This window comes from Aspergillus foveolatus, assembly GCF_047715535.1.
Source record: "Aspergillus foveolatus strain CBS 279.81 unplaced genomic scaffold BDW70scaffold_30, whole genome shotgun sequence".
In the NCBI taxonomy this organism is placed as follows: Eukaryota; Fungi; Ascomycota; class Eurotiomycetes; order Eurotiales; family Aspergillaceae; genus Aspergillus; species Aspergillus foveolatus.
The window spans coordinates 320,781-332,822 of record NW_027396094.1 but is presented as its reverse complement, the minus strand read 5'-3'; the positions used below and the strand labels follow the sequence as shown (position 1 = coordinate 332,822).

The window sequence follows — 12,042 nt, the reverse complement described above, 5'->3', positions numbered from 1 at the left end:
TTCTGCAGGCTTCGAACCTTTCAGTCTAGCTGGCGAGTATTTTGCAGAGTCTGAAAAGCAGAGGAAATCAAGCCTTCAACTAGTGATGGTGCAGGTGTAGGTGTACGTAGTCGGAAGGTAAGTTTTGAAAGAACATGCTCTGGATTGAATGGCTTAAGCCCTGCCCCTTTAAAACTACTACAGATCTTCTCTGAAGTAAATACTTTAGCATGTGCATCAGGGTATAGCGATAAAAAGTCTTCTTTATCAATAGGATTGTTGCCAACTTTCATACGATGTTCAAGCTTCTTTCCGTATGCCCCTTTCAGCGGGCTAAAGACACCCACATCAAGTGGTTGAAGAAGATGCGAAGCATGGGCAGGCATGCAGAGACAGATTATTGTATTCTTTTTACAGAGTTATCAAGTTCAGCAGTTAAATGGCTGCTATGGCCATCAAGAATAAGTAAGTGCTTTGCACCAGTCATATAGCGCTTAGAAAGTGGTTCAAAGATATTTTTTAGCCAAAGAAGGCCTATTTCATCAGTTGTCCAGCCATTCTGACTAGTAGAAATCCACCAGTTGCGAGGAAGCTTAGGTTCTTGGAACCAGGCAGCTTGTTGAAGGCTTGCTTTTAGTATAATAACTAGTGGTAGATATATGCCCTTTGACCCGATTGTCTTGATGACAGTGACCCATTCGCGATTGCCCTGAATAACTCTGCGTGGTCGCTCGCTGCGCTCAACTGCAGTAATCAATTTTGAAGTAGAGCAGAGTCCCATTGCAAAGCCAGTCTCGTCAAAGTTCCAGATATCATCTTCATGTATGCCGTGCTATTGAACAGTTGCTTGCACAATCTCAAACCACAGTTTTATAACCTTCGGATCTTCCTGCTTTGCACGCTGATAGGTAATACGTCTTGTATATCGTGTACGTATTTCAGGATGGCGATTAACAAATTTATAGGGCCAGTTGATTCCGAGAGCTGCTGTTGGATCTTGTAATTGATTGTAAAGCAATGTTTGAGCCATTCCACGTAGAAATTCAGGTCGGATTGGAAAGCCTTGCATATCTGCATCCAATAATCGCTTTAAAAGCAATTCCTCTTCAAATTTGGTCAGTTTATGACCATTTGCGCGTATCTCTGCGCGTGGTTTCCTCCCCTTTAGACGCGCATGTAGGGTCTTTTCAGGCACCGCGTAGACTTTAGCGGCCTTCAAAATTGATTTATTTTTTGATCTTTATAGGCCTGCATGGCCATCTGAAGGCGAGTCTCTTGAGAAAGTGGCATCTTATTAATCGGTGTGAAGAAATGACACGTTGAATGATGCTTGAGGTTGGTCGGGGTGAAAATCCGCCGCTCGATGGTATCCGCCGCTCGGTGGTTGATTACGTTATAAGTTACTACAGAGTAATGCCTGAGGCTCTAAAACTATCGCCGGCCTATCTCCGCGTGTTCTGGAAGGACCAGGGCACGTGATTAATGCGCGTTAGGACAGTTGTCCGACTTCCCTTCTGATGGTGACGGCCTGGGGAAGTTTCTGCTCGCGTGTTCTTTCAACCAACGCCCACCCTTCAGTTCACTATACCGCGGCGATCTGTCTCTCTCGCTCAGTTGCCTTCTATCGCCGCTGTCAAAATGGTGTCCCCTCAAGTGTAGGTCAACCTTTTACGCATTCTTGTCTGTGGATCATGTTGGACAGCATGAAACAACCGTCAAGCCATGCCTACATCTTCACATGACTCAGTGATCTTTTACTGATTGACTATGCGCTTATAGTACGAATTTGGCGATCATCGTTGTGATGATGCAGGTCGCCAAGAAGGTTCCTTTCGACGACCCTGATGTTCTGCTCCTTGTTCGTGGCCTTTACGTCTTGTCGAACGTGATTATTTTGAGCTTGTATCTCTACACACAGGCTCAAATCAATAAGAAGAATGGTTCGTCTTTTTCGTTATACCTTGCATCTTCCCAAGCTATTGGGAGATACTCTGCAGTTTGCTGACTTAACTAATCTCTGCAGATCTCTCGACACTGAAATACGTCGAGCCTGCTCCGCTTGGAAGCGGCGAGGAGCCCCGTCCTGTCACAACTACCAACATGGAGTACGATAAGGGCCAGTTCCGCCAGCTCATTAAGAGCCAGTTCATGGGCGTTGGCATGATGGCCGTTATGCATCTGTACTTCAAGTACACCAACCCTCTTCTGATCCAGTCGATCATCCCGCTGAAGGGCGCTTTCGAATCGAATCTGGTTAAGATTCACGTCTTCGGGAAGCCAGCGACCGGTGACCTCCAGCGTCCCTTTAAGGCTGCCAACAGCTTTCTCAGCCAGGGCCAGCCCAAGACCGACAAGGCCTCCCTCCAGAACGCCGAGAAGAACTGGAGGGGTGGTGTCAAGGAGGAGTAAGCTCCTTATTGAAGTCGGAGGACGGAGCGGTCAAGAGGATGTTCTTCGCTCTGTATTATAGATAAGATGATGAGGGATTGGAGGTAGCATAGCTTCATTTGGATTTGCTTTCCAGGCTGAGACTCTAGCTTGGAGCATAGAGGGTCCCGTTGGCTTTCAATATTCGCAAATATCTCGAGTTTGAACTGATTCTCGTGAACCTTTTATTCACCAATGAGCATTGGAATGAACATGAATCCGAGGACTGCAATCACTATGAGGTCTTCGCAATACATCCGAACGTCGAAGGCTTGGGGCACCTGTGTTGGTTAAATTTAGAACGTGGCACTATTGATCATCCGATATCTCTGCAGGGGGTGTTGCACAATGCAAGTCAAACGTTGCTGGCAGTTCCAGGTGGAATGTCATGATGGGCATTGTATTAAGTCAGGAGATATAGCATGATCTTTAGTTAGCTCACCACAAGTCAGACGGCATAACCGAAAGTCACACAACACAAGCTGCGATTTCCGCACAGTTACGGAAGACGGAGAAGCCCACCTCGGTGGACTCGAGTACCATTTAATCCTATTTGTGTTTGATCGAGACCTAATACAGCCCCTACAACGACCATTAAAGTCGTATAGCTACCAGTGAGGAAGTGGACTCAAATCGGTTTCAACAACATCTGCTGGATAAACTTTAAGTCTAAATTACACAGAGTAAAATGGTGGAGAGCTTATACCGAGCTCCCAAATCTGTCCAGATCATGGTTGACCGGTGCCTGGATCTTCCTATAGAACCATCCTTATTCGTTGACCTAGCTGATTCTGGAGCGACCCAGAGGGTCATGACTTGAGCCTAAAACCCGCCGCCTCCACCATTTGTAGAAAAAATGTGATGAACTCGTGAGCTCTGTACAGTGACCGGTGACTCTTTCTGGCATGCGGAGAGAGAGACGGACGCAGATAGAAAGGCTGAGTAATAAGCGCCACTGCGTCAGGCAGCTCTGGCGGCTCTGAGGGGTAGTGGATGATTATTAATCCGGGACCGGCCGCCCCCTCCCGCCAAAAGTGGAAAGGCTGGTGTGCCCCTCGTTGACCAAGAATCTATTGCATCATCGGAGAATATGGAGCTTCATCGAATCACCGGCAGTAAGCGAGGGAGAATGTGAAACCAGGGGTATATAGCCGTCGGTGAAATAGCATGCCAATAACCTAGGTACAGAAGTCCAATTGCTTCCGATCTGCTGGTAAAAGATTCACGAGATAGTACATTCTCCGAAGTAGGTAGAGCGAGTACCCGGCGCGTAAGCTCCGTAATTGGCCCATCCGGCTTCTGTAGGGCGTCCAAATATCGTGCCTCTCCTGCTTTGCCCGGTGTATGAAACCGGAAAGGCCGCTCAGGAGCTGGCCAGCGGCGCAGACCGGGAACACAAGCTGGCAGTCGACCCATCCGGTGCTCTGCACTCGACCTGCTGAGGTCCCTCAGTCCCTGGTAGGCAGCTTTGCCCCGTCTGTCCGCCCGGTGTGTCGGCGGGGTTGACAAGGTCGTTGCGTCAGTCCAACATTTGTTGCCATATTTTCCTGCTCTCCCCACCAGCTGCTCTTTTCTTTTCTCTTTCTTCTCCCATCCTCAGTATATCCATCTTCCCATCCAAGAACCTTTATTTCCCTTAAGTAAGTGCTTGACTACATCCATACTCCATCTTCCACATCCCTTATTCCTTTGAACCTTTCAGTTCGAGCTTTCCACTTCGTCGCAGCTTGACTAACAGCTACCCCGCTTGAGCAGACATCACAATGGCTCCCAAGGTACGGCATTCAGATGAACGGGCTTTTACCACAAGGTCAATTATACTGAGCTTGTTGCTTCCAGGTCGGAATCAACGGCTTCGGTCGTATTGGACGCATCGTGAGTTCCGCTTTGCCCTCATTCTGGCCTACCTCCTATCTAACACAGCTTCCAGGTTTTCCGTAACGCGTGAGTGTCACCCACCATATTTTCACAGCTATAGCCCACATGGCTGGGTTTACAGCTCGTTGAATCGCGAAATTTCTCGTGTGAACATGGAAGTCTGACGATTTTTCTAGCATCGAGGCGGGTACCGTCGATGTTGTTGCCGTCAACGACCCTTTCATCGAGACCCACTACGCCGTATGCTACCTCGACCTCCAGGGAGGTAATAATGTTTAGCTAACATCGTTTTGTGATGTAGGCCTACATGCTCAAGTATGACTCCCAGCACGGTCAGTTCAAGGGCACCATTGAGACCTACGACGAGGGTCTTGTTGTCAACGGCAAGAAGATTCGCTTCCACACCGAGCGTGACCCCGCCAACATCCCCTGGGGCCAGGACGGTGCTGAATACATTGTCGAATCCACCGGTGTCTTCACTACCCAGGAGAAGGCTAGCGCTCACCTGAAGGGTGGTGCCAAGAAGGTTGTCATCTCTGCCCCATCTGCTGATGCCCCTATGTTCGTCATGGGTGTCAACAACGAGACCTACAAGAAGGACATTCAGGTCCTCTCCAACGCTTCTTGCACCACCAACTGCCTCGCACCTCTCGCCAAGGTTATCAACGACAACTTCGGTATCATCGAGGGTCTGATGACCACCGTCCACTCCTACACTGCTACTCAGAAGGTCGTCGACGGCCCCTCCGCCAAGGACTGGCGTGGTGGCCGTACCGCTGCTACCAACATCATCCCCTCCTCCACTGGTGCTGCCAAGGCTGTCGGCAAGGTCATTCCTTCGCTCAATGGCAAGCTCACCGGCATGGCGATGCGTGTTCCTACCTCCAACGTCTCCGTTGTTGACCTGACTGTCCGCACCGAGAAGGCTGTTACCTACGACCAGATCAAGGATGCCGTCAAGAAGGCTTCCGAGAACGAGCTCAAGGGTAATGTGAATGTGCTTTTGCTGTTGTACATTTTCGACTAACTAGTTGCTTTAGGCATCCTTGGCTACACCGAGGACGACATCGTCTCTACCGACCTCAACGGTGACACCCGCTCTTCCATCTTCGATGCCAAGGCGGGTATTGCCCTCAACTCCAACTTCATCAAGCTCGTCTCCTGGTACGACAACGAGTGGGGTTACTCCCGCCGTGTTGTTGACCTCATCAGTAAGTCCTCAGTTAGATCGAAACATTTTTGTGCGTCGCTAACTCGCACCCAGCCTACATCTCCAAGGTCGATGCCCAATAGGAAACAGGTCGGAAGCCAATGGCCAGGAGCTCTCTATAAAAACTACTCCTTGGTCTATTAAGCTGCCCATTCTTTAGCAGGAGTGTGCAGACTATGTCCGTATCCACATACCGCAACTGCAGATTCATAGGAGCTGTTGGGGATATTGGCATAGGATCCCATTGTTACGTACTATTTAATGACAAATACACGATCAATTTCACCACTATGTTCCACTTCTACTGGTAGCTTAGACGTACTATTTCTCGCGGAATAGCCAGTACTTCGCTTATATTGGCCGTTGCGAATTTCGGTGTCGACAACGAGGTACCGCATTAATTCATGCCGGGCAATTGAGGACTTAAAATCTTGATACGCCAGAGGTAGTATATCCCGCGTTTCTTTATCAGAATAGAACAAATGCTTTTCTACCATCTGAGTATATTCAGTCCTTTTGACCGGGGAAATATGTCACGTGAAAGCCGCTTTGGCAGCTTCCGTCCTAAATTCCGTCCTAGAGCTCCATCAACCAAACTCCTACGCCAGACCACCTGCACGCGCCGGGGTAAGTTGAGCCTTAGTCTTCCCTCCTAGCTTGGCGTGTCTGAGTGCGAATATTTCTACGCATCTCAGTCATTCTTACTTGGCTCGCGCGGCGTCCCGGCGCCCGGCTTCGACTCTCATTTGTGACATCTGGGTTTCACACCTAGAGCTATCTAGTTCCAGACCCTCCCCGTCTTCTCATTATTTCATTGCCCTTCCATACTAATAGACTACATTTACCTATTCTCTATTCTGCATTGTCTTTGAACTATCAAGAGCTCATTGGACTCGCACTTTGTACACTCAAAAAGTCTCCGGTCTTTGTCTTGTCTTTTCCTGGGCTTATTGAGAATATCCCTTCTGACTATCAAGTTGGTCATGAGGCGTTAACACAACGCGTCCTTACGCCGGACCTGGGGAACAAAGAAGAGCTTTTTGGCTCCCCTCATTGACAATGGTAGATGATGAGGACATCATCATGGGGGAGGCAGGGTACCACTCTGCCAATCCCGACACAGCCAATGCTGCCGGTCGGCAGACAACACACGGCCATTTAAACGGCAGATCTGATCCATATCTGGCGCCACCGCTTCTCAGCCAACCAATGCAGATGCCTGTGCTTCAGGCTGGTAACTCGCAGCCCCAAGGATCATCTGCCATGACAGATGAAGCGAGGGTCTTGTCACCGAAGAGTGACCTGAACTCAGCCGCCCCTGCAGATGCCACAGATGCCACTCCTGACTACCAGGACAGTCTCGTTGATGAGTACTCAGATTATGCTGAGGAAAGCCAAGAAGCGCCTGGACTTCCACTTGCTTCATTGCCGTCAGGACTTTGTTACGATGTTCAGATGCGCTATCATTGTGAAGTCCGACCAACCTCAGACGTGCATCCGGAAGATCCAAGAAGAATCTACTATATTTACAAAGAGCTCTGTCGGGCAGGACTGGTTGATGACATCGAATCAACCAGGCCTCTTGTGGCACGCCCACTGAAGCGGATTCATGCTCGCAATGCCACTGAGGAAGAAATCTCTTTAGTTCACACCGCGGCGCATTATGCATTCGTAGAGAGCACAAAGGGTACGGTTCTTACTCGGTGTCGCAGGGTTTCTGAAACTAATCTATCCTGCAGATATGTCTGACGAGGAACTAATTGCCTTGGAGCATACTCGTGATTCAATTTACTTCAACAATCTTACCTTCGCATCGTCCTTGCTATCTGTTGGCGGCGCCATTGAAACTTGCCTAGCCGTAGCTACTCGCAAGGTAAAGAACGCAATTGCTGTTATTCGACCACCCGGGCACCACGCCGAGCACGATAAGACGATGGGGTTCTGCTTATTTAATAATGTGTCTGTGGCAGCGCGTGTCTGTCAGCAACGACTTGGATTAAGCTGCAGAAAAATCATGATCCTTGATTGGTATGTCATGCCCACGGTACAGGCCATTGAAAGAAACTAACCATAGCAGGGACGTCCATCATGGTAACAAGTGATATCTTTCAAAAACTGAGGAACAGTGCCGCTAACATAATATAGGAAATGGGATCCAGAAGGCGTTTTATGACGATCCCAACGTCCTGTACATTTCGCTTCATGTCTACCAAAACGGAAGTTTCTATCCCGGGGAGAAGGATGGCGACGCAGATTTCTGTGGCGCTGGAGCGGGTGAAGGAAAGTCAGTAACTCAGGTATTCGTTTCCTGACACCCAGGGCTTCGTGCTGATCTTCAGTTAGGAATGTCAACATACCCTGGCCTAGTCAAGGAATGGGTGATGGGGACTACATATATGCCTTTCAGCAGGTCGTCATGCCGATTGCCCAGGAGTTTGACCCTGATTTGGTCATCAGTACGAGTTTCGCTATCCATCGTTAAGAACAGTAAACTAACAACTCCGAAGTTGCGTCTGGTTTTGATGCTGCTGCGGGAGATACGCTTGGAGGATGCTTTGTCACCCCGGCGTGCTATGCTCATATGACGCATATGTTGATGACGCTGGCTCAAGGCAAGGTTGCTGTTTGCTTGGAGGTTCGATTGCACCGGAGTATCTATCTTTCGCGAGCTAACTGAAGAAATCCAGGGTGGCTATAATTTTAGGTCGATTTCGAAGTCTGCTCTGGCTGTCACGAAGACACTCATGGGAAATCCGCCTGACCGACTATCGTTCACCTGCCCCTCAGAAGCGGCAATCTCTACCATACGGCGAGTATCGTCAATCCAGTCCGACTACTGGAAGTGCATGTATCCCAAGGCAATAAAGAATGAAGGAGTCTGGACTGATAGGCTTCACGGTAGGCTAGGGAGGCATTAAAAATTGCATGGGGACTAATGAAGCCGCAGATATTATTCGAGCTTACCAGGCCAAGCAGCTCTATGACAATTATAAGCTCACTTCTCTCTATATCTATCGGACTGCCATATCAAAATCATTCGAGAATCAGGTTTTGGCAAGGTAAACGCTTTCAGCAAGAGTCTAGTATCTTACCATGACTAACCCGTGCAAGTCCAAATTACAATCAAGCTACCCCGCTTATAGTCATTTTTCATGATCCGTGAGTATTACTTCTCGATGTAAATATTCTATATACCGACAGTGACAGGCCTGAGATTATGGGATTGCCGCACCCAATGACCAACAACTTGGAGGCGCACAACTGCTGGCTAGTAAGTGCATGTTGTCTTGCCCTGCGGCGGCTGAGCTGACTTAGAATAAGGCTGATGTAATGAAGGATTATGTTCAATGGGCTGTTGGCAAGGGTTACGCTGTGATTGACGTAAATATTCCTAAACATGTCACAACTGAACCTGTAAGTCTAACTAGACCCAAAATGATCTGGATTGCCCATCCTGACAATCCAATAGTCATCAGGCAGGTTCGAGGAAGAAGACGAGAATCGACCGACAGCGACGGAAGAACTGGCCGGATATTTGTGGGATAATTACATCGAGTAAGCTCTGGCTCCCTAAAGTTTGGCTTCAAGACTGATCTAGCACCCAAGACCAAATGAAGCAACCGAAATATTCCTCGTTGGTATTGGAAATGCTTTCTATGGAGTTGCCAACCTCTTAATCAATAGAGGTAGGTGATTGTGCACAGCAACGGCAGAAAGGCAGCTAATCCGTGCATAGAAACTCTTTACCAGCGAGTTAACGGTGTCATTTCATTCGTTGCTAAAGACCCAGTCCGTGCAGTGGCCTCGCATACTCAAGTTTGGTTATCCAGATGGTACCGAGACGTAAGTGCTATTACCGTCGTTCGTCTAGTACAAGATCCTGACTCCAGCAGAACTCGCTCGTTTTTGTCTCAAAGGCGCATGGTGTCTGGAAGAGTGACCGCAAGGCAACCAAGCGCTATGGGAAACTTATTCAGTCACCCAGAGAAGGACTTAGTGACATGCTTATGCACCACAAAGACGAGGTTTTCCAATGGATCGAAGACCGTATTGAGCCTGAAAGCGAGGAGACAGAGGAAGAGAAGCCGGTGAGGCGTTCACCTACCAAGACCGCTCCCAAAGCAGCCTGAACACCAGAGAACATGATGACATTTCTCTATTTTTGGTGGTTGGATCGATTAGGACACGGGATTGTAATTGTCTCTTATTTACTTCGTGCATGGTCGGGAGCGGCGGAAATGTCTTAGAACGGCTTGATTGATCAGCTCATAGAGTGAAACATGGCGAAAGGCATCCTGCTGTATCCATGTGAGCACAATACAAGGAGCATCTAGTTTGATAAGAGTATATTAATTGGGTTCCCATTCTCATACCTTGGCAGCAATCTCGAAAACTCGTCTTGCATTGACCGCGGGAACGGTGTCGTCCCCGTGTAGTTTGACCTCATTCTCTTTGTTCTGTTTGTTCTTACACGGTCAGATGATGGCTGAGACAAAATTATCACTAAGGCGAGCTACCCCGGATCCCACGGATTGTGGCAGACTCTGCATTCGTCAAAATACGAGACCATCCGGAAAGCCAAACATCAGCCACCAGCCGTGCCCGTGCTAGTGGACACTATCCTGAGACATCTGCAGAGCGAGCCTCTGGCAACTCATCCCACACGAGACCAGAAAGCAGTATGATTGGTATTGTACAAACACAGCCCTAAATAATGAATTGAGCTGACTTTTCTGATAAGACGGCTGTACCTTCGGTTACTTACTAGGATGTAACTGTCTCACGCAGTCCCACGGCATGACTCTGTCTCGCAAGCATTCCTGCTCGTATACCCCGCGACATGACCAATCCTAAGGCTTTTTTTTTTGTCTCTGGTAGTCTCTTGTTACGTCAGACTATACCGATCGTATAGTCCCAGCCCTACTCGAGGCTGCTGTCGGAATTGCAGTGCGGCCATCGCTATTGTTGCTAATGCTCAAGCAGGACGCCCATCGGACCATGGGTGCCGAGGAGAGATAGCAGGGATTCAAAGACCGAGCAGCTTACTCGACTTGCAATCATTCTGCGCACCCGAACCTATATAAGGATGACTTCTCTCCCTTGAACGGGATATCAAGATCACGTCCTCAAACACCGTAAGTCCTCCACAGCCTCCTCTACTGAATACTCTTATACCGCACCTCAAGATGCACTTCACCAGCCTTGCTGCCGTGGCCATCACTGCGCTAGCGCCTCTCGCCAGCGCCGTCGGCAACGCCAAAGTCCACAACAACTGCGCAGCGCCCTTCTACCTCTGGAGCGTTGGTAGCTCTGTCAGCAATGTGCACAAGATTGACCCCGGCGAAACCTTCAGCGAGCAGTTCCACCGCGACGCTGTGACAGGTGGAATTGCTCTTAAGATTACTCGCCAGAGCGACGGGCTATACAACGGCAGCCCGCAGTTGATCTTTGCGTACACGCTTGACCCTAGCCAGGTGTGGTACGATCTGTCCACGATCTTTGGCACGGACTTTCAGGGCCAGGTGCTTACTGTGACGTCGAATAACGAGGACTGCCCGACAATTTGCTGGCCGGATGGGACGCAGCCGGCTGGAAGCCAGGTGAAGACTTGTGAGCCGAGTTCGGACCAGACATTGACGCTTTGCGCGGATGAGTGTCCTGCTTAGGTATTTTGAGTTTGGGTGGTGAATGGTGAGCTGGGATGGACGAAGTGTTGTGTTAGTTCCAGTCGTGCTTTATGCTACCTTTGACGCTTTTGGTGGAATATCTTTGATATTGTTTTGGATAATAACGAAATCATAACTCCAAAGCATAGTGAATAGCCACGTTATTGAATTCACCACGTTTTATATCAAGGAAACTGGTAGTCCAAAATTAAGGCACAACATAAACGCACTGCCAGTAGTAATAGAGAGGTGGCACGACTACGGAGTAAGTGGCTGCAGCATGATTTGATCTGCGGCAATGACGGGTTAGACCATTAGACCACGCCTATATGAGTAGGTATAAGATATTGATTGCTGCCTTTTTCTGCTCAGTCCTAGCCTCGTCCTTATGTTATCCTTACATGACCCTTCACGGTTCTTCGCAATGCGCCCAGATCCTGCACCAGACCAAGTTCAGCCCCAGCTTTGCACGTTCTTGGTGATTTGGCTTCATGAACGTGCCTTGCTGAAGGAGAATGCCTTGTCCGAGGTATAGCTTCACCGCCCGCAAGGGTGTTGCCGAAGGGAACATCCACATGCCGTACGCGGATTCCTGAATTATTGAGTGATCATTGCGCCTGTAAGATATCATTACTCAGGTGCATTCCACTATTCCATACTATTGGAGGCTCTATTGCGTTTTTACCTCTTCTGTGGCCCGTTCCTCATTATACGGCGTTGTGGCGTGCGTCAACTGCAAGCTCATCCGTCTCCCTTTTATCCTCTTCGTTCAATTCCCTCCAATTCGAAAAGCCTCTATTGACCCGGCGTTCGTCACTAGTCGCTCTCTAAGTCCTATTGATCGCCCGGACAACCTTCCACGGTTGATTATCGCCAGTCCCT

General features: G+C 48.9%; 4 protein-coding genes across 4 annotated transcripts; all 4 read left to right on the top strand.

The window, feature by feature from the left end:
* Positions 1-1,617: 1,617 nt before the first annotated feature.
* BDW70DRAFT_160836 (PHO88 family protein) lies at positions 1,618-2,388 on the top strand (the record flags this gene model as incomplete). The annotated part of the gene is made up of 3 exons (XM_073740907.1): positions 1,618-1,634; positions 1,759-1,919; positions 2,003-2,388. 3 exons carry the CDS (start codon positions 1,618-1,620, stop codon positions 2,386-2,388), a joined length of 564 nt encoding a protein of 187 aa, XP_073595254.1.
* Positions 2,389-4,023: 1,635 nt separating this feature from the next.
* On the top strand, positions 4,024-5,782 carry gpdA (glyceraldehyde 3-phosphate dehydrogenase GpdA). The gene is made up of 8 exons (XM_073737132.1): positions 4,024-4,046; positions 4,109-4,181; positions 4,246-4,281; positions 4,337-4,350; positions 4,461-4,524; positions 4,586-5,270; positions 5,325-5,495; positions 5,549-5,782. The coding sequence occupies exons 2-8, from the start codon at positions 4,170-4,172 to the stop codon at positions 5,575-5,577; spliced, it is 1,011 nt and encodes a 336-aa protein (XP_073595253.1). The 5' UTR covers positions 4,024-4,046; positions 4,109-4,169; the 3' UTR covers positions 5,578-5,782.
* A 188-nt stretch (positions 5,783-5,970) lies between these two features.
* On the top strand, positions 5,971-10,374 carry hdaA (histone deacetylase hdaA). The gene is made up of 17 exons (XM_073737131.1): positions 5,971-7,181; positions 7,234-7,522; positions 7,572-7,585; positions 7,640-7,778; positions 7,838-7,950; positions 8,002-8,129; positions 8,182-8,392; positions 8,442-8,553; positions 8,606-8,653; positions 8,702-8,765; positions 8,816-8,908; positions 8,964-9,049; positions 9,101-9,180; positions 9,231-9,337; positions 9,388-9,794; positions 9,870-10,182; positions 10,236-10,374. Exons 1-15 carry the CDS (start codon positions 6,554-6,556, stop codon positions 9,622-9,624), a joined length of 2,349 nt encoding a protein of 782 aa, XP_073595252.1. The 5' UTR covers positions 5,971-6,553; the 3' UTR covers positions 9,625-9,794; positions 9,870-10,182; positions 10,236-10,374.
* Positions 10,160-11,349, top strand: BDW70DRAFT_137947 (putative BYS1 domain protein). Its single transcript, XM_073737130.1, has 2 exons — positions 10,160-10,182; positions 10,236-11,349. The coding sequence occupies exon 2, from the start codon at positions 10,681-10,683 to the stop codon at positions 11,158-11,160; it is 480 nt and encodes a 159-aa protein (XP_073595251.1). The 5' UTR covers positions 10,160-10,182; positions 10,236-10,680; the 3' UTR covers positions 11,161-11,349.
* The last annotated feature ends 693 nt before the right edge of the window (positions 11,350-12,042 follow it).